Here is a 22,719-nt window from a genome sequence, read left to right as displayed (position 1 = left end):
GAAGAAACTTGCCCACGAAGCAAATTGACCTCATATGTTATTATATTTGTGAAAAATAGTTGACTAAACTGCAAATTTGGTCCCTATGGTTAGCAAAAATATGTGGATGAAGTCCAAAAAGTTTCCAACTTGCACCAATGGTCCAAAATACAATATTTCTTGTGGATTTAGTCCCCGCAAATTAGATTTTTTGTGGATTTGGTCCACACCGAACATAAAATGACAAATATACCCCTTAAATATATATATTTTTAATTTATTTCCTTGTTTTATTATTATTAGAAAAGAAATTATATCAGTACAACCTCGACCCCTTCGTTTTCTCTCTCTCTCTCTCTCTCTCTGTGTCTCTCTTTCTCTCTCTCCCCCCATATCGGTCATTCCTCCATCTTCATCCTCTCATCCTGGTTCATTATTTTGCTGCAACTTCGAGTTTAAGAAACTGGATATTGAAAAGAATCTCTTCCTTTACCTGCAATCGATTTTTCATCTCCTTATTCCTAACCCAAATTGGAGAACAAACACATATCTAAACTAACTTTTTCATGCTTATTAAATATCTTATTGATGTTCAAAAATGGTGGATCTTCATAGACCCACCAAGAACAGGAAGTGATTATGTGTGAAGATGAAATTATTTCGAACCAGAAAAACCATTTTGCATTACATACTTTAAATGGTTTCTTTGGTTTTCTATCTCGATTTACTTCTTCGCTCAATTTCTCAACAATTATGAACCCAATATGAATTTGCTGAAGAAAACGATAATCTATCACTCTCAATCTAACGATGTTTCCGGTACTCTTTGCTTATTAGTTCCCCAATAACCCAAAATTAATCAAAGGTTTAAATATGATAAGCTAATTAACATGTTTTTTATTTGATTCGATTTGATAAAAAAAATTGATTTGAAATTTTGTTAAAGGATTTGAAGGTGTACGTATACAAATTAGCTTTGAAATACAACAACGATGGAAGGTGTATGGCAGGAACTCATCACCTCCAACGAGTTAGGGTTTTTTAAACATCGACAATCAAATCACAGTTATTTTCCAGCAAGCTTGAGGCTGGGATCTATCTAGTTATCCGTCGATGAATAAAGTCTACAAATCATTTGAACAATCGATGACTTATTAGGTGGTGTTCTTTGGTGAGTATTGTTGGAATAGTGTCTAAGGCTGCAACCATATTAGGCAAGTACTTGACCCGGTTGTGCATGGTCCTTTTGGGTTGCCTTTACCAAAAGAACTTGACTGGAGAAATAAATAGAGAAAGAGGTTATTATGATTTATTAATATGTTATAAGAACAATATATTAAAGGAGAAATCATATTTGTTTAATTAATATTGGTCAATAATTAATTAGGAATTAATTTTGTGATCAAGTGTAATTAATTAAACTAGAGGGGCTGAATTGTAATTATGTGATAGTTGCAAAATAGGGCAATGGTTATCCTTGTTTAAGGATGGACGAATTCAACGATAAGGATATCCTTAAAATCGTCCAAGGTCCAAGAGATAAGGGTTTTCAAGGCTTATCTTGTGGTTGCTTGGTGGGCAAGTAACTGGATAAGGATAAGGACTGAAACTCTAATCTAAACCCTATATAAAGACCCCTAGGCCTTGGGAATTCGTGTACATGCTTCTAAGAAGTCCCAAGGACGATTTCCACCTCCTCCCTTATCTCTCTATAGCCTCTCCAATTGCTTGTGGTATTTGTGAGCCATTAGAGGCACTACACTTGTGGTGCTTGCTTTCAAGACTAAGGGTTTGAAGATTTAAGTTGTTATTCCAATATAACAACAAGAGGTATGTGATCTAACCTTATACATGAATTTCGAAAATAGCATTGTTCTTTAGGGTTTTGTTCTTGTGTTCATAATGTTGTGTATCTAATAGCAAAACATAGATCCAAATCTAGGGTTGCATGAACACATAAGATTGTTTGTATAAAACCCATCAGTGGTATTAGAGCCTTTGGTTAACTTGTTTTCAATTAGTATTATTCAATTGTATGAATTCGAAAAATTAGGGTTTATAGCCAATAAACCCTAGGAGGCCATAGATTTCGAGATTAGGGTTTCCTAACCCTAATTTGCGAAAATCTTGAAAGGGTTTTTGAATCCTTTCCTTTTAATCCAAGATTTTGAAATCTAGGGTTTGCAAACCCTTAGATTTCGAGATTTGCCTCCTTCCCCAAGATAAGATCCTAAATTTTAGGGATTTGGATAATCCCATATCTTGTAATTATCTTCTAATGGTTAAATATGGTAATTAAAGATTTTGAATTATCCCATCCCATTATTTTCGAAATTTAGAGGGATAAAATGGATTAGGATAAGTTAATTGTTTAAATGGTAATTATCCACATGATTTAGATAATCCCTTATGATTTAATAATTTAAATTAAGATTTTAATTTGTGATAATTATTAAATCAATAGTTTGAATATTTAAAATTTTTATTTAAATGGTATTAAATTTCGAAAATTTTAAATTGGAGATTAAAAACCTAGTATTTTTGAAATGTTTAAAATACACCCTATACTATTATATTATTACAAGTTTAATATATATATATATATATATATATATATATATATATATATATATATATGTATGTATGTATAATTAATATGCTAGTCTTACTGTTAGTAGGCCTCATTCACGAAGCCGGTCTATAAGGTGGGTAGCCTATAAAATGGCGCTTAATGGGTGTACACTCACACCCACCGCTTGCTTGATCGGTGGAGGGTCGTTAGCCGAACGGGTAGGATAGGGCAACCTCATCCTCTCATTAAAAGTATAATATGAAATACAAAGTAACTACATGTTTTTCAAAAATTTCTCAATCCTAGTTACTTTAGGAAAGTGAATTGATGCAATCCCATGAAATTACACTTTGCACCTTGCTAAGAAGTTAGTGGAGCGTGTGTGGCTTACCGGCACACTAATTGGTTCTAAGCGAAGGTGGCAAAGGGTGATTCATTGTTTATCATAGTTCGATGGAGCGTGTGTGGTTTATCGGCACATCGAATAGGTGATTTTTACAATGAAGGCACCATGTGAATTTGCATGGTAATTCACACCCACTTTGTGATCCTCGGTATCCCAGTCACAAACGAGAGGGGCATATCGAGATTTAAACATGCCATTGAAAGGTTTCAATGAATCTCATCCAAACCTAGGAATTCTCAATGCACTTAGAACTTAAAGTTATGTTTTCATGATGGAGAATTAGTGAATCGTCATTCACTTACCTTCAAATTGTTTGCATGTTGGATTACGGCATCCCTTTTCTAATGTGTAAATATTGTTGTTGGATCCTAGCCCTAACTTTTCTTATTGGGTGATAATTAGGGATTCATATTCTAATCTATCTTTGTCCTTTCAAATTCTAGATGTCGAATGCGAACAACGCTGCTACTAGTTCATTCACATCGATGAGCCTTTGTCAAAAGGTGATTTTCGATGGGACGAACTTTACCGAATGGATAAGATACATTCGCACAATTGCTCGCTACGAGGACAAGGAGTATGTCCTCGATGAGAAGCTCGAGAAAATCAATCCTGAAATCGCTATTCCGACTGAAATCACCACTTTTGAAACTCATGAGTGTGATGCAACGAAGGTTCATTGCATCATGATAGCCACTACGAACTCCGAATTCCAAAAGTTCTACGAGGACATGTATTCGTACGAAATGCACCAAGACTTGTTGGAGAGATACCACCAAAACGCGAGGCAAGAGCGTTACGAGATTTTCACTAACATGATTTCCTCCAAAATGGGTCATGGAGAATCTCTTACCGTGCACCTGCAAAAGATGCAAAGGTATGTCGATCGACTTCGCAAGTTAAATGTTGACTTTGGGGAAGACTTGCCGATTGACATGGTGCTTCACTCTTTACTGCTGTGTTACAATCAATTTAGGATGACCTACCACATGAATAAGGAAGAGGTCACCCTAAGCAAGCTCCAAGGTCTCCTTAGGGTTGCTGAGAACAATCTGAAGGACAAGTCCATTGCACCTACTCCCAATCCACCTGTTGCTCCTGTTTTGGCCATTGGGCAAGGAAGAGGCAAGAAGAGGAAGGCTCCGTCTAAGACCTACCGCAAGGGAAAGTCCCAAGATGGTTCCTCATATAGTGGGACAAAATTTGATCCCACCAAGCCTACTTCTAACCCAAAGGAGGCAGAGTGCCACCATTGCCACAAAATAGGGCATTGGAAGAGAAGCTGCCCAGAGTACCTGCAAGTCATCAAGGAAGGAAAGATCAAGCCGTCTTTCGCAGGTATATACACAATTAAATCTAACGATTCATCTCATGCTATTTCTTGGGTTCTTGATACCGGTTGTGGTTACCACACTTGTTCTAATGTGCAAGGACTAAGAAGAAATAGGGATGTGGAGCATGGAAGGATAAATCTAATCATGGGGAACAGAAGATCGTCGTCTGTGACCAAGATTGGAGTGTATTCTTTAGTGCTTAGGAATGGTTTATGTTTAGATTTGAACAATTTTTGCTATTCGCCAGAAATGGCTAGAAACATCATTTCATTTCATGGTTTGTTTAGACAAGGTTTTAGATTTTCTTTTAATAACGAGAATGGTTCTATTTTGGCTTATTTAAATGGTGTCTTTTATTTTGAAGCAATACCGTGTAATGGAATTTATGAAACTGTTATGATTGTTGATAACTTAGGAAATGATGTTTTATGCATGAATTCTTCCAATAGTATGGATAAGGCATCCTTGTGGAATTGTCATCTTGGACATGTCAACAAGAAACGCATAGCCCAACTCCAAAAGGATGGAGTGTTGGAGTCATTCGACCTTAGGGAAGATGACACATGCGAGTCTTGTTTACTTGGAAAGATGACTAAGTCACCCTTCGCTGGTACGTGCGAAAGGGGTGAGGGTCTATTGGACCTCATACATACCAATGTGTGTGGACCGTTTAGATCTACCACGAAGGATGGAAACCGCTTCTACGTGACTTTTACCGATGACTATAGTAGATATGGGTATATCTACTTGATCAAGAAAAAGTCAGAAACCTTTGAAAAGTTCAAAGAATTCAAGAATGAAATGGAGAATCAATTGGACAGGAAAATCAAGATGCTTCGATCCGATCGAGGAGGAGAGTACCTAAGTCTTGAATTCCACGATTATCTCAAGGAGTGTGGAATAGTTTCACAATTGACGCCACCTAGGAAACTGCAGTTGAATGGTGTGGCAGAAAGGCGTAATCGAACCTTGTTGGACATGGTTCGCTCTATGATGAGTCATGCTTCACTATCTATCTCTTTTTGGGGGTATGCCTTAGAGACTGCTGCCCATATCCTTAACCGAGTCGCTACTAAGAAGGTTGCCAAAACACCTCACGAGATGTGGACAGGGAAAGCTCCCTCGTTAGCACATATCAAGGTTTGGGGTTGCGAGGCTTTCGTAAGACGAGATACTCACGACAAGCTCGAACCTCATAGTGAGTGATGTATTTTCATCAGCTACCCGCAGAAATCCTTTGGATATCTCTTCTATAGACCGAAGGACAATGTTGTCTTTGTTGCAAGGAGAGGAGTTTTCCGAGAACGAGAACTCATAGGCCAAGGAGACAGTGGGAGGCAAATCGAGCTTGAAGAGATTCAAGAGCCGATAGATGAAGGAACCTCTACCGCTGGCACGCAACCCGAGGAGGAAACTCTGGTTGAACCGATTGACATATCATTACCTATTAGACATTCCGAAAGGGTTAGAGTTCAACCCCAGTTATATGGTTTTCATATTACTACTGAAGGGGACACGTATATTAGTGATAGTACACTAATAAACCTTGATGAACCTAATAGCTATAAGGAAGGTATGGCAGGCCCGGAGTCTGCGAAATGGAAAGAGGCAATGGACAGCGAGATCCAATCCATGTGTGATAACCAAGTTTGGAATTTGGTTGATAATGTAACCGGACGTAAGTGTTGGATAAGGTGTCTAAGTCCATAACTTATTTGGTATATACTTGACCCGACCGGCATGGTCCATTTGGGTTGCATCTCATCCAAACTATTATGGATAATTTTATGAGAGTTATACACATATGTTTATTAATATATTATAAGTTATAATATATTAATATGAAGTTATGTTATTTAATTAGTTTTAGTCTTAAATTAATTATGAATTAATTTAGAGATTAAAAGGAAGACTAATTAGATTATGGGCTATTTGTTTTATATAGTGTGGGCTAATACTCATTTGTTAATGGGCTAGGCTTATATGGAAGTCCATGGATGATCCATGGAGCTTTTAACCCATGGATCCTTGGAAAGGAAAAGACATGGGTTATTAGGGTTTCACCCTAACCATGCACACTATATAAGCATGCTTATGGAGCATGAAATGAAACTAGTGAACTAGTGTGTGTAAGCTTGTGTGTAGCCGAAATTATACAAGTGTGTATACTCTCTCAAAGTTTTCCAAGAGTTTGTGGTGTTTTGTGATTCCATTTGAGGCATTCACACTATTGGTGATTGGCCCTCAAACTCCTTAGAACCAAACTCATCAAAAAGTATGTAATCTCTTCTAACTATTTTATGTTGAAATGTTCCCCATGTCATGTTAGATAAGTTATAAACCTTGGAAAATTTAATATTTTGCATGTATTTAGACAAACATAGATCCAAGGTTTTTTAGGGTTGCATGCACACTTAGGAAGTGTTAGATTGCTCAAAACCCAACAGTGGTATCAGAGCCTAGGCTTGCTTGTTTGATACTTGATGCAAAATAGTGAAAAAAGTCGAAATCGTTGTTGTCTGCATGATGGACTCGCCGAGTCCATGGGGGGGACTCGACGAGTCCAAGGCAAACTTCAACCTACTCGTCGAGTAGGTTCATGCACTCGACGAGTAGGATCGAAAGAGTGCATACTTTCGACTTTTGCTGCTGCAAATGGACTAGAAACATTGCCCTAAATTGCTTTGGTGTTTTAAAACTTATTTTAGTTGGTGTAATGGTTGTTCTAATTCATTTACAATAGCATATATCAAAATTCCATGATTTTATGTGTTCATATAATTCTTGAAATTTTGATGATCATGTTCATGTTCTTATGAATTTAGAAAATGATAGGAATTATTTGCTGAATTGTTTAGAATTAATTCTTGATCATTTATGTGTTTTAATGGAGTCCATAATTTGTCCTCAAGTTATGGATATCCAAAGGTCACTTTCTTTAACACACACATTTAAACACATAAGTTACATGAAAATGAAGAGTCTTCATTTTTATGAACCTTTAATTCATAAGTTATGAAATGAAGGGTTTTGCATAGTTACAAAACTTCCCCTCAAGTTTTGGAATTTGTAAAGTTTCACACACTTTAATAAACTTTAATTCCAACCCTTAGAGTTTTAATAGTTAAAATTCAACCCTTATACTATTTATAACATTAATGGTTAATTATTATATATGTATAAGAATAAGTCGTTTTACCGTTAGTAGGCCTCATTCACGAAGCCGGTCTATAAGGTGGGTATAAGGTTATTGCCTATAAAATGGCGAATTAATGGGTGTCCATTCTCACCCACCGCTTGCTTGATCGGTGGAGGGTCGTTAACCGAACGGGTAGGACAATAACTTTGTATCCTCATTAAAAGTATAATGAATATTATAAAGTAACTAAACTATTTTAATTCCCAATCTTAGTTACCTTAGGAAAAATGTGAACATGGTGCTAGTCCATGGAATTCACACTTTGTGCCTTACCAAGTCGTTGGTGGAGCGTGTGTGGTTAACCGGCACACTAACTAGGACTAGTAAGGATCACGAAGGGTGACTTAATGTTTGTCATAGATCAATGGAGCGTGTGTGGTTAACCGGCACATTGATTAGGTGATAATATTAAGGGTACCAAGTGAATTAACATGGTTATTCACACCTTGTTTTGTGATCATCGGCATCCCAGTCACAAAACTTGAAGGGCACAATTGAGATTGAAACATGCCATTGAAAAGTTCAATGAATCTCAAAAGAATCTAGGAATTTCAAATCCAATTAAACCTAATAAATCATTTCGTTTTCATGGTGGAAATTGGTGAATCGTCATTCACTTACCTTTCAAATATATTATTACTTAGATTACGGCATCCCTCTTCTAAGTGTAATATATTGTGATTGGATCCTAGCCTTAATATTACATTTGGGTGTCTTATTAAGGATTCTACATATCTAATCTAAACTTACTCTCTTCTTTCAGATGTCTTCCAACACTAATGCTTTGGGCTCTAACCCAACTGGCTCTTTCTCTCTCATGAATCTTTGTGGGAGGGTTATCTTTGATGGTTCCAACTTCATGGATTGGATTAGAAACATCAGGATGGTTACTCGTTATAAGGACATAGAATATGTCCTCGATAAGGAGTTAAAAGAGCTTGATGAGTCTACTGCTACTCCTGAGGAGATCGCTGAATTCAGGACTCATGAGAGAGATGCTACTAAGGTGGCATGTATCATGATGGCCACGATGACAGCCGAGCTCCAAAAGTCATATGAAGATTTCTACCCTTTTGAGATGCACCAAGACCTGATGGAAAGGTACCATCAGAGTGCTCGTCAGGAGCGGTATGAAATAATCTCCTCCATAATAACTACCCGCATGAAGGACGGTGAATCCGTCACGGCCCACATGCAAAAGATGCAAAGGTATGTGGACCGTTTGCTGAAGCTGAATGTAAACATCCCTGAGGAGTTGGCAATTGACATCATTTTGCACTCCTTGCCTTCTTGTTATGACCATTTTCATATGACATATCATATGAACAAGGAGGAAGTTACTCTCAGCAAGCTTCAAGGACTCTTGAAGACCGCGGAATCCGGTCTTAAGGGTAAGGCGGTTGTTACCTCTACTACTCCTACTCCAACATCTACCCGTGTTTTAGCTATCGGGCAAGGCAAAGGGAAAAAGAGGAAGCACCCTTCGAAGGGTACTAAGGGAAAGTCTCTTGAAGGCTCCTCATCGAAGACCAAGAATGGTTCTGTCACTCCTTCTGCCATTCCCAAGGATGCTGAATGCTTTTATTGCCATGAAAAGGCACACTGGAAGCGAAACTGCCCTAAGTACTTGCAGGATCTAAAGGATGGGAAAGTGAAACCCACCCATGCAGGTATTTACACTATATTGTCTAATTACTCAACATATTCTAACTCTTGGGTGCTTGATACAGGATGTGGTATTCACATATGTTCTGATTTGCAGGGCCTAAGAAGAAGTGAGGATGTGGAGCACGGGAAGATAAACTTAATCATGGGGAATAGGAAGGCTTCACATGTTTCCAATATTGGAGTTTATACTTTGTTGCTTAATAGTGGGTTAAAATTAGATTTGAATAAATGTGTGTACTCGTCTGAAATGGCGAGGAATATTATTTCTTTTCATGCTTTGTACAAACAAGGTTTTACCTTTTCGTTTGATAATGAATGTGGTGGTATTAATGCTTTCTTTAAAAATGTGTTTTATTTTAAAGCATTACCTTGTGATGGTGTGTATGAAACTATGTCGATTGTAGACAACTTAGGAAATAATGTGTTGTATATTGATTCTTCTACTACCCTAGATAAAGCATCATTGTGGCATTGTCGTCTAGGACATGTAAACAAGAAACGCATAGGCCAACTCCAAAAGAGTGGAGTCTTGGAATCATTTGACCTTAAATCGGATGATAGTTGTGAATCTTGTCTACTTCGAAAGATGACAAAATCACCCTTCACTGGAACATGTGAGAGGGGTGAGGGTTTGTTGGACCTAATACATACTGATGTATGCGGGCCATTCAAAACCGCCACAAGAGATGCTAATCGGTATTATGTGACTTTTATTGATGATTTTAGTAGATATGGATATGTCTACTTAATCAAACATAAGTCAGAAACCTTTGAAAGGTTTAAGGAATTCAAACAGGAAGTAGAAAATCAATTGGGCAGGAACATTAAGATGCTTCGATCCGATCGAGGTGGTGAGTATCTTAGTACCGAGTTCCTTGACTATCTTAAGGAGTGTGGGATTGTCTCACAATTGACTCCTCCCAGGACACCACAGCTGAATGGTGTGGCTGAGAGGCGTAATCGAACCTTGTTGGACATGGTTCGCTCAATGATGAGTCAAGTTTCGTTACCAATCTCTTTTTGGGAGTATGCCTTAGAGACTGCCGCCCATATCCTTAATCTAGTCCCTACAAAGAAGGTTACCAAAACACCTCATGAGATGTGGACTGGGAAGGTTCCCAATTTGAACCACATCAAGATTTGGGGTTGCGAGGCTTTCGTGAGATGTGAGACTCATGATAAGCTCGAACCCCGAAGTGAAAGGTGTATTTTCATCGGCTACCCACAGAAATCCTTTGGTTACCTCTTCTACAGACCCAGTGAGAATGTGGTCTTTGTAGCAAGAAGAGGAGTCTTTCGTGAGAGAGAATTTATAAGCCAAGGAGACAGTGGGAGGCAAATTGATCTTGAAGAAATTCAAAAATCATTTGGTGAAGGAACCTCAGACACTAGCAATCAACCTGAGGAGGAAACTCCTGTTGATCCAGCTGATGAGTCTGTACCTCCGAGGCGTTCTACACGGGTTAGAAACACACCTTCGTTTTATTATGGCTTTCATATTACTACGGAAGGTGATACGTTTATCAGTGATAGTACAGTGGTAAATTTGGATGAACCCAACAGTGTTAAGGAAGCCATGGCAGGCCCGGAGTCTACTAAATGGAAGGAGGCTATGGACAGCGAGATACAGTCCATGTATGACAATCAAGTTTGGAACTTGGTTAACCATGTACCAGGCCGTAAAACAGTTGGGTGCAAATGGATCTTCAAGAAGAAGACAGACATGGAAGGAAAAGTGCATACTTATAAGGCTCGACTGGTTGCGAAGGGTTTTACTCAAACTGAAGGTATTGATTATGATGAAACCTTCTCGCCGGTAGCAAAGATTAAGTCTATTATGGTTATGCTAGCCATCACAGCATTTCATGATTATGAAATATGACAAATGGATGTCAAAACCGCTTTCCTTAACGGAAAGTTGGCTGAGGATGTGTACATGAATCAGCCAGAGGGTTTTGTCAGTGCAGAGTACCCCAATAGAGTATGCAAGCTTGAGAAATCCATTTATGGATTAAAACAAGCATCTCGTAGCTGGAATCTTTATTTTGATGAGAAGGTAAAAGAGTTTGGCTTCTCAAGAAGCGAAGATGAGTCTTGCGTGTATGTCAGAGCTAGTGGGAGTATAGTTAGCTTCTTGGTACTGTATGTGGATGATATACTACTTATAGGAAATGACATCCCAACCTTGCAGGAGGTTAAGTCCTGGCTTGGGAAGTGATTTGCTATGAAGGACCTAGGGGAGGCTGCCTATATCCTAGGGATAAGGATATTAAGAGAAAGGAGTAGTAGACTAATTGGACTTAGTCAGAGTACCTACTTGGATAAGGTGTTGAAAAGGTTCAACATGGAGAATTCCAAGAAAGGAGATTTACCGATCCAAAGCAATACCAAACTGAGTAAGACTCAGAGTCCGAGTACAAAGGCAGAGATAGCTGATATGAGCCAACAACCGTATGCTTCCGCTGTTGGTTCGATCATGTATGGTATGACTTGTACCCGCCCTGATGTGGCATTTTCTTTGAGCATGGTCAGCAGGTATCAGGGGAACCCTGGCAAGGCTCATTGGACTGCGATAAAGAACATTCTCAAGTACCTGCGGAGGACTAAGGACTGGGCCTTTACCCTTGGTGGGAGTGATGACTTGAGAGTATTAGGGTATAGTGATGCTAGTTTTCAGACTGATAGGGATAATTTCCGCTCTCAGTCGGGCTGGATCTTTACCTTAAATGGAGGGGCAATCTCTTGGAAAAGTTCCAAGCAGGAGACGGTGGCTTATTCGACTTGTGAATCAGAGTATATAGCAGCGAGTGAAGCAGCGAAGGAGGCGATATGGCTAAAGAACTTCATCGGAGACCTTGGAGTTGTACCAGCTATTAAGGAACCGATGGAGATTTTCTGTGACAACAATAGTGCGGTTGCCTTAGCCAAGGAACCAAGTATCATGGCAGATCCCGACACATTGACAGAAAATATCACTTCATAAGACACATGATTGAAGAAGGACTCCTCGTGGCAAGGAGGATATCGTCGGATGACAATCCTGCAGATCCCCTTACGAAGGGACTGACGAGGGTTAAGCATTTTCAGCATGCGAGACGCATCGGGCTGAGGGACGATATTAGTTTTACAGATTAGATAGTTTTCCTAAAACTTGTAAAATGTAATCGACGTTTGATGATGAATAAAATTTGTGATTTATTTATGAGTAAAGTGTTACTATCATTGTCAATTATTTACTATTGTTTCAGTTTTGCATGTTTTGACTTCCAGAATAATTAATTTATTCAAACCTCCACAATCGATCATACATCGGAAGTAGGTATGAATCAAGATTGTCATGAATTGGGTTTGTAGATGGCTAAAAGGTGTTTAGACATGGCAATGGTTGCTGCAACATTCATGAGTACTCATAAGTTATGAGTATTGGTATAAACCCACGCTCACTTGTATCACTTCATGGAATTTATCTCGAGTGATCGTGAGACGATAACATCATATAAATCTTTAAACCTAGAGATATGAGTTGTTTCCTATGAGTTGGTTGTGCATTAATTGCACGTAACGCATCAGTAACTTGATGTTATAAAACGTGCCTTTGTGTACAATTCAATAAGTAGTAGAACAAGCATATCAGTCGAAGTTTATCTGTTCCTTCTAGAAATAGAAGCGATATCTGGGCCCCTCGATGATTTTGTGTTGACCCATGTACCGGGCCCGGTCAGAACTAAACCGATGTGTTCAGTGAAGTTCTTCGTCAAACAAATCGGAAAATCGAGAAACAACTGCTAGAAAATAAGCAAGACATAGTTCCATGTGTTTGTCCGGCTGATATCATGAGAACAGAGGATTATGTGATCACTTGTCTTAAAATGACGCTTCATAGTTCGACGGATTTTTCGAGAGCTACGATTGCTGGTTGGTTCCTGAAGTTATATAGGCAAATACAGTTATTAGACTTATCCAAGTGGGAGTCTGTTGGATAAGGTGTCTAAGTCCATAACTTATTTGGTATATACTTGACCCGACCGGCATGGTCCATTTGGGTTGCATCTCATCCAAACTATTATGGATAATTTTATGAGAGTTATACACATATGTTTATTAATATATTGTAAGTTATAATATATTAATATGAAGTTATGTTATTTAATTAGTTTTAGTCTTAAATTAATTATGAATTAATTTAGAGATTAAAAGGAAGACTAATTAGATTATGGGCTATTTGTTTTATATAGTGTGGACTAATACTCATTTGTTAATGGGCTAGGCTTATATGGAAGTCCATGGAGTATCCATGGAGCTTTTAACCCATGGATCCTTGGAAAGGAAAAGACATGGGTTATTAGGGTTTCACCCTAACCATGCACACTATATAAGCATGCTTATGGAGCATGAAATGAAACTAGTGAACTAGTGTGTGTAAGCTTGTGTGTGGCCGAAATTATACAAGTGTGTATACTCTCTCAAAGTTTTCCAAGAGTTTGTGGTGTTTTGTGATTCCATTTGAGGCATTCACACTATTGGTGCTTGGCCCTCAAACTCCTTAGAACCAAACTCATCAAAAGGTATGTAATCTCTTCTAACTATTTTATGTTGAAATGTTCCCCATGCCATGTTAGATAGGTTATAAACCTTGGAAAATTTAATATTTTGCATGTATTTAGACAAACATAGATCCAAGGTTTATTAGGGTTGCATGCACACTTAGGAAGTGTTAGATTGCTCAAAACCCAACAGTAAGACAGTTGGGTGCAAATGGATCTTCAAGAAGAAGACCAACGTGGATGGAAACGTACACACGTATAAGGCACGATTGGTTGCGAAGGGCTTTACTCAAACTCCCGGAGTTGACTATGATGAGACCTTCTCACCAGTTGCGAAGATAAAGTCTATTAGAGTGATGCTAGCAATTGCCACATTTCATGATTATGAGAGTTGGCAAATGGATGTCAAGACCGCTTTCCTTAACGGGAAGTTGGCTGAGGATGTTTACATGGCTCAGCCAGAGGGGTTTATGGATCCGAAGCATCCGAATAGAGTGTGTAAGCTTGAGAAGTCCATTTATGGACTTAAGCAAGCGTCTCGCAGATGGAATCTTTGCTTCGATGAGAAAGTCAAAAAGTTTGGATTTGTACGAAGCGAAGATGAATCGTGTGTATATGTCAAAGCCAGTGGGAGTATAGTAAGCTTTCTCGTTCTATATGTCGATGACATATTACTCATAGGAAACGACGTCCCGACTCTGCAGGAGGTTAAGTCCTGGCTCGGGAAGTGCTTCGCTATGAAGGACCTCGGAGAGGCTTCCTATGTTTTGGGAATAAGGATTGTAAGAGAAAGAAGTAAGAGACTAATAGGACTTAGTCAGAACACTTACTTAGAGAAGGTACTAAAACGTTTTAGTATGAAAAACTCAAAGAAGGGAGAATTACCGATACAAAGTAATGCCAAGTTGAGTAAGAATCAAAGTCCGAGTACCGAAGCTGAGATAGCTGAAATGAGCCGAGTTCCATACGCTTCCGCAGTTGGCTCAATCATGTACGCTATGACTTGTACTCGCCCTGATGTAGCCTTTTCTTTGAGCATGGTTAGTAGATATCAAGGGAACCCTGGCAGAGCTCATTGGATTGCGGTAAAGAATATCCTTAAGTACCTTCGGAGGACGAAGGAATGGTTTTTAGTCCTCGGAGGGAGTGATGACTTGAAGGTGCGAGGGTATAGTGACGCCAGCTTTCAAACCGATAGGGACAACTACCGTTCGCAGTCTGGCTGGGTCTTTACCCTGAATGGAGGAGCAGTAACTTGGAAGAGTTCCAAGCAGAAAACCGTAGCTGATTCAACGTCCAAATCATAGTACATTGCAGCGAGCGAAGCGTCGAAGGAGGCAATATGGTTGATGAACTTCATCGGTGACCTTGGAGTTGTACCTGCCATAAAGGAGCCCATGGATATTTTCTGTGATAATGAAGGAGCGGTTGCCTTGACCAAGAAACCGAGGGATCATGGTAGATCTCGACATATCGACAGAAATTATCACTTCATCAGACATCGTGTAGAAGAAGGACAACTCGTAGTGAAGAGGATATCATCAGAAGATAACCCAGCAGATCCGCTTACGAAGGGACTGAGTAGGGTTAAGCACTTGTAGCATGCTAGGAGTATTGGGCTGAAGGATGATATTAGCATAGATTAGATAGTAGTAGAAACGTGTAATAGATAAATGTAATTAACATTTGATGATTAAATAAAGGAGTTGTATTTATGAGTAATGTTACTGTCTTATGTTAATTGTTTAACTATTGTTTCACTTTGCATGTTTTGACTTCCAGAATAATTGAGTTTATTAAGAATAATCGAATTAATCAAATTGTTCACAATCGTTCATGTGTCGGAAGTAGATATGAATGAAGATTGTCATGAATTGGTGTGTAGATTGTCTAAATGGTATTAAACATAGCAAAAGATTGCTGCAACGTTCATGAGTGCTTATGAACTGGTTTTGAGCATTGGAAACCCGCGCTTGCTGGAATCACCTTATGGAATATGATATAAAAGGTGATCGCAAGACGATAATATCATATAGTCTTAAAACCTAGATATATGGTTTGTTATTTGTTAATTGATTGTACATTGATAATGCGAAAACGCATTAGTAACTCGGTGTTATAAAACGCATTGTTGTGTATAGTTGATTAATGAATAAGTAAATGCATATAAGTCGAAGTTTATCTGTAACTTTTATCCTAAGAGAGTAGAAGCGATATCTCGACCGCTCGATGATTTGATTTGACTTATGTGTCGGGCCTGGTCAGAACTGAATTGATGTGTTCGATTAAGTTCTATGTCAAACAAATCGGAGATCGAGAAACCAAATGCTAGACTAATTATTATATAAAATTGTCAGCATGATATCTAACAGATGACTGTACGATCCCTTATCTAAAGGACAAGATTGATTAGATCAGAGTTTAACAACGTCTTTGAGAGCTACGATTGCAAACCGGATTGTGCTTGTGCATATAGTTACTAGACTTATCCAAGTGAGAGACTGTTAGAATAGAGTCTAAGGCTGCAACCATATTAGGCAAGTACTTGACCCGGTTGTGCATGGTTCTTTTGGGTTGCCTTCACCAAAACAACTTGACTGGAGAAATAAATAGAGAAAGAGGTTATTATGATTTATTAATATGTTATAAGAATAATATATTAAAGGAGAAATCATATTTGTTTAATTAATATTGGTTAATAATTAATTATGAATTAATTTTGTGATCAAGTGTAATTAATTAAACTAGAGGGGCTGAATTGTAATTATGTGATAGTTGCAAAATAGGGCAATGGTTATCCTTGTTTAAGGATGGACGAATTCAAGGATAAGGATATCCTTAAAATCGTCCAAGGTCCAAGAGATAAGGGTTTTCAAGGCTTATCTTGTGGTTGCTTGGTGGGCAAGTAACTGGATAAGGATAAGGACTGAAACCCTAATCTAAACCCTATATAAAGACCCCTAGGCCTTGGGAATTAGTGCACATGCTTCTAAGAAGTCCCAAGGACGATTTCCACCTCCTCCCTTCTCTCTCTATAGCCTCTCTAATTGCTTGTGGTGTTTGTGAGCCATTAGAGGCACTACACTTGTGGTGCTTGCTTTCAAGACTAAGGGTTTGAAGATTTAAGTTGTTATTCCAATATAACAAGAGGTATGTGATCTAACCTTATACATGAATTTCAAAAATAGCATTGTTTTTTAGGGTTTTGTTCTTGTGTTCATAATGTTGTGTATCTAATAGCAAAACATAGATCCAAATCTAGGGTTGCATGCACACATAGAATTGTTTGTATGAAATCCATCAAGTATTGCAACTGGTATTGTAGTGGGTTTGCTCCATGGATGGTTTTTAACCAATTGATATGTATGTGAGAGAGACAGAGGTGAGGATGGGTGGCCGGAGAAGATGAAGGTGAAGGCGGTGGAGATGGAGGAATGTGGTGGTGGTGGTGGTTAAACTGGGATGGACTCTGTAGTGTCTTTTAGGATGAGAGAGAGAGAAAGAGAAAGGGAGGGGGAGGGGGGACGAGAAGGAGGATGGTACGGTGGAAGGGGTGGGAAGGGGTAGTGAGGGCTTATTCTTTATTTCGTTTTATTATCTTTAAATTAAAAAGGTATTAAACAAATATAAAAAATACGAAAAAAATTATAAGGGCAAAATAATCTTTTTAATTTTTAAAGGAATAAAAATTATTTTGGATCAAAAGTACAGGACCAATAGTACAAGTTGAAAAGTTTTTGGATTCCAACCAATATTTTTTAGAAACCATAATTTTTTATAAAATATAGGGATCAAATTTGCAGTTTAATCAAAATAGTTTCTCCTTTTTAATAGAAAAAAAAAATCAACTACTTCCTAAAAGTGCCCCAAAATTGTATGTATTGAATAATTCTTATGATCTTTAACAAGAAATTACGTGTAAGTCACTTTTATATGCAGTAGAAATATAAAATATTAACAACCTAAAAAAAAAAGTCAAATGTATAACCAAAATCAAAATACAGAACATACGAGAATGACAAAGCTTACAGATCCACTACTCATCATAAACATAGCCTCAATTTCATTTAATCGAAACATCGATCAGACTTATTTCATTTCAATATTTTATTACAGCCCTATATGAATTGTACATACCATATAAAGCACACGAAATTAAACACCCAAAACAAAACTACATATGTTTGTTATGTCCATGAAGATGTCCTCCTAGAGGATAAGTTGGAGCGGTGGTTCCAGTGACCGGGTCTACCGCACCAAGAGGGTGCTGGTGGTGGTGCTGCACAGCGCCAGGAACAACTCCAGTAGCTGTTGTTTGGCCAACCGTACCAACAGGCGCCTGATAATGTCCACCATAAACTCCGGCCACCGTGTCATGGCCAAGAACATGGTGTTTCCCATGCAGCTTCTCAGCTGTATGTTCAGCTTTCTCAACGTGCAGATTCATCTTGGCTTCTGCTTCCTTCGCCTTCCTCCGCTGGTGTGCTATCTCTTTCTCTTCCTGAGTTCTTGCAGTTGCTCTTTCTGCCTGCAATTATAAACAGTACCATGAACATCAAGATGTATATACATGTCGTGAATTAATACGGAATCTACAAGTAGTGGACGCAGGATTCACTAACCTTCTCTTCCATATTGGCTTTGTATGATTCGACATGTGCCTTGGCAGCACTGGCTGCATTGCTCACTTTTTCTTTTACCGAATGCATTTTTTCCCTTTCGTTTCTGGCTTTGCGTCTTTCGGTACGTGTTTTGTGCTTGAAATGAGGTTTTGTAAGTCGGCGACGTTGATTAACGAGGCGACACGTCGTGTTCCACGTGTCATCCATGCAAACACCTGCGCTAGATGATAGCCACGTGTGTGGGTCATTACACATTTTCGAAGCCACAAAGATAAATATCAATTGTGTGACATTATGACCCGTTGGCTACAAATACAACCAGACGTGAAGATATCTATTAAATTCTTATCATGGAGTTTTTTGATCGTGTTTTTGAAAAATATATTTACCTAACATGTGGTTTTAAAAATATTTACCAAATAGATGTAGTTTTAAATTTTTTTTATTTTTCTTAAAATTTCAGTTTTTTTAATCATTTTGCTGATTTTTTATCATACATTTTTTATTTTTATTTTTACTTTTTACTATAAAAAAAGGTGTTTCTTTTGTTCATATACATCAAACAAGAGAAAAAATGGTTTGTAGACTGGTGAACTGATTAGAAAACAAAAAAATAGAATGTTTTTTTTCTAATTTATTATTATTATAGTATCTACATAAGAAATAAAAATCATTTTTTTTATTGTTTTGTATTATTCATTTAGTTTTTTTTTCTTGTTGCATCTAAACTCTAGATATACAAAAAGAAAAGAATTGTGTATTTTTTGCTAATATATACCAAATCAATTAAAAAAAATTGTTTGCTGGTCTTGTTAGTTTAAGTTAAAAAAATTATTGCTACAATGTTTTAAGTACCAAACCAACAAAAATTTTAACAAATACAAAACAAAATAAATTTTTTTTTGAAATAGCTTGGTTCGATAACCATTATTTGAAAAAAAAATTAAAAGAATAAGAAATAAAATCGAATAAACCAAACAAAATATACGAAAACATATTCAATATTTTTTTGTTTGGTTCATTCGACCTTTTTTTTTCTTTTCAGATAGAGGTTATCGAAATAAGCTATTTCGAAGTTATTTATTTTGTAAGAAGCATACGTTGGTTTCGTAAACATTATACCAACAATTTTTAATCTAAACCAACAAAGTCTTTTTATAAAAACTAACAAACAATTTTTTTTTCAATATGAACCGATAAATATCATTTTAAGTAAAAACCATCTGAATAATTAATATACTAATAAACTGGAACATTGGAAAACAATTCTAAAATTAAACAATTGATTTGGTATATATTATTTTTAAACATATACATATCGTAACAAAAAAATAAGAAAAAAAAACATTCACTTTTTTTTGTGTTCTAATCCTTGGAGCAATGTAGAAACCATTTTTTTTTCTTTTTTCTTATTAGATGTATATAAACAAAAGAAACACAATTTTTATTGCAAAAAGTAAAAAAGAAAAGAAAAAAAAAGTATGCTAAAATACAGCAAAATGATTAAAAAAACTGAAATTTTAAGGAAAATAAAAAAAATTTAAAACTACACGTATTTGGTAAATATTTTTAAAATTACACCTATTTGGTAAATATTTTTTTCAAAAACATCATTTTGATTAAAAACTCCTTTATCATGTTACGAAAAAAAAAATTATAAAATAAAATAAAAAGAGAAACACTAGTTTATTTCATTAAAAGGTTTAACAAATATCTCTATAAATTGGAATTTACTTCGAGAATGGCGTCACCAATTCACGATGATATTACTAGATATTTAATTGAGTCTCTTGGAAAATAAGCTTACGAGGATATGTGTTTCAGATTTTTAAGACGTAAAGAATTGGCGACAACAGTTTAATGTCCGTGATATATAACTTCAAATATTAGTTTTAAATAGATATGTTTCATTTTCAAAGAATACATTCACAAAGTATTTCAAATATAAGAGCAATTGAAACGTCCTAAAAACATTAGTTTTAAATAAATATGTTTCATTTTCAAATAATACATTCACAAAGTATTTCAAATATAAGATCAATTGTAACGTACTAAAAACACTAGTAAAAACTTTTGCTTTTAAAATCATTAATTTCATACTATGTCTCACATACTATGTCTCACAAATGACCACGATACAAATAATCCAAAACATCATAGTAACAGAAATCATACATACGGAAACATGAGGGGATGTTATGCCATTACGTCGGACTCTTACTTTCGTACCAGAAGTATCTGAAACCATAAATATAACTGTAAGTATAAAACTTAGTGAGCTTCCCAAAATACCATACATAACATACACACAAATATAACAACACGTGGCTATGTCGGGTCCGTGTCAACCCCCGTGTCCGTATCAACTCCATGTAACAGCAAGTAGTTGTGTCGGGTCCATATCAACCCCCATGTCTGTATCAACCACGAGTCCATAATGACTCCGAGCCCAAATTAGCTCCATGCATATATCAAACAATCATATCAATAATAGTCTCAAAGTCACATACATCCTACACATACAAATCAGTAGCCGCCATTGGAGTTTTCGACCCACCAGTGTGGTGAGAAGTCTCATATCGCAGAAAATGTTCTACTGTTACTACTCTCACAGACATAGTACTGCTACTACGCACAACCTATTCAGTCAAACCAAATAAACATTGAGCTCTTTCTCCAAACTAGGTGATTGACCAAAAGTCAACTCAAGTCAAAAATCAATGTTCAAAGTCGACACTTAATGTTGACTTTAGTCAACCGCCACGTCGTGGCCACCTATGCCCACAAAGTGGCCCTCTAGTAACAGCTAATCACGATTTTCCCCACCATCATGCCGTGGCGACCTGAGCCACGCCATGGGCATTAGGTTTTTAGCAGCTTATTGGATTAAGCTACTTTCTTCGATCCTAAGGGCTTCAAATTTCAGATCTGGTCTGAAACAAAGTCTAAAAGGATAAAGTTTCCAATTTTACCCGATAAGACCACCTAAAAGGTCAAACCTCAAACCCTAGTTTCAAAGGAGTTAAATAAGTCATGACTTTCCCCATTAAGCACTTATTCCAAAAAGTCCATATCTCATTTACTCCAAAACAATTTCTAACACCAAATCCAACATAAAAGTTGGTGCTTTATAGATATGAATGTCTAATGCATGTCTTGGAGCCATAATGAGCCAAAAAGAGGGTTTTTCCATGGAAATCTCATGCATGGTTCAAAACCCTACAAGAATTCGGATCCAACCCAACAATTATGTCAAATGTTCGAGAGATCCATAAAGTTGCAAACTTTATGATATCCTAACACTCTAACCCACATAAACATATAGATTTAGGGATAAAATATAAGATCTAGCAACCTAATCATGATAAAAATCAAGTCTTAGACACTTACAAAGGTCCAGAAGATTACTAATACAAAGGATGAGGACTAGCTTGCTGAACACCAACAATGGCTCAAAAAAAAAGGAGGGATTTCGGGTTTCTCAAATCTCAAGGAGGCTAAGGGTGAGCAAACCCTTGCCTCATCATTCCTTTAAATAGGGAGCAAAACCCGAAAAATAGGGTTTGTCACTTGTCAGCTACCATGTCGTGGCCTATACCGCCATGCCATGGTGGCTTAGATGAAACACGCAGCCTGATCTTGAGTCTCCACGTCATGGTACCTCCCCACCACATCGTGACAAAACTGAAAATGCCTAAAAAAATTGAAAAATATAAAGTACCTTGGGATCTGGGTATTATAGGCCACGACATGGTATCATATAAGGTTTTTAGCATTATTGTAAAATTCGGACGAGCATTTTGGAATGGGGCAAATATATATAGACAATTTTCTAAAAATCAAAATCGGTCAAACTTGAGGAAAATTATCAACTCAGTCGAATACCAGAAACCCTCCGGTTTACTACAGCAACTAGAGATACCAGAATGGAAGTGGAAGCGAATCACTATGGCCTTCATAACCAAGTTGTCCAAGACAATGGGTGGACTTGATACCATTTGGGTCATCATCGATAGATTGACCAAGTCCGCACACTTCCTGCCTATCAAAGAAACTAACAAGATGGAGAAGCTTACAAGAACATATATTTTGGAGATCGTACGACTGCATGGTGTTCCTATATCCATTATCTCCGATAGAGATAGTAGATTCACTTCAAGGTTCTGGCAGTCACTACAAAGTTCCCTAGGAACAAGGCTATACATGAGTACATCCTACCATCCTCAGACCGACGGACAAAGTGAGAGAACCATCTAAACACTGGAAGATATGTTGTGAGCCTGTGTGATCGAATTTAGGAAGGCATGCGATACTCATTTACCCCTTGTCGAGTTTTCTTAAAAAAATAGTTACCACACGAGCATCAAGGCTACTCCTTTAAAGCCCTCCATGGCC

General features: G+C 37.3%; 1 protein-coding gene across 1 annotated transcript; it reads right to left on the bottom strand.

The window, feature by feature from the left end:
* Window positions 1-17,763: 17,763 nt before the first annotated feature.
* ATLEA4-1 (Late embryogenesis abundant protein, group 1 protein) lies at window positions 17,764-18,434 on the bottom strand. Its single transcript, XM_078960986.1, has 2 exons — window positions 18,325-18,434; window positions 17,764-18,230 (listed from the first exon to the last, which is right to left on the bottom strand). The coding sequence occupies exons 1-2, from the start codon at window positions 18,409-18,411 to the stop codon at window positions 17,877-17,879; spliced, it is 441 nt and encodes a 146-aa protein (XP_078817112.1). The 5' UTR covers window positions 18,412-18,434; the 3' UTR covers window positions 17,764-17,876.
* Between the last annotated feature and the right edge of the window lie 4,285 nt (window positions 18,435-22,719).

Source organism: Lactuca saligna, chromosome 6, assembly GCF_052625555.1.
Source record: "Lactuca saligna cultivar CGN05327 chromosome 6, ASM5262555v1, whole genome shotgun sequence".
NCBI classification, from domain to species: Eukaryota; Viridiplantae; Streptophyta; class Magnoliopsida; order Asterales; family Asteraceae; genus Lactuca; species Lactuca saligna.
This window is presented reverse-complemented; position numbering and strand designations above follow the sequence as displayed.

Bases quoted from the DNA above. Each gene is read 5' to 3' on its own strand.
- ATLEA4-1 (XM_078960986.1), bottom strand. From the start codon at position 18,411: ATGCATTCGGTAAAAGAAAAAGTGAGCAATGCAGCCAGTGCTGCCAAG. The intron at 18,231-18,324 runs GTTAGTGAATCC...TTATAATTGCAG, and splicing joins AAGCCAATATGGAAGAGAAG to GCAGAAAGAGCAACTGCAAG.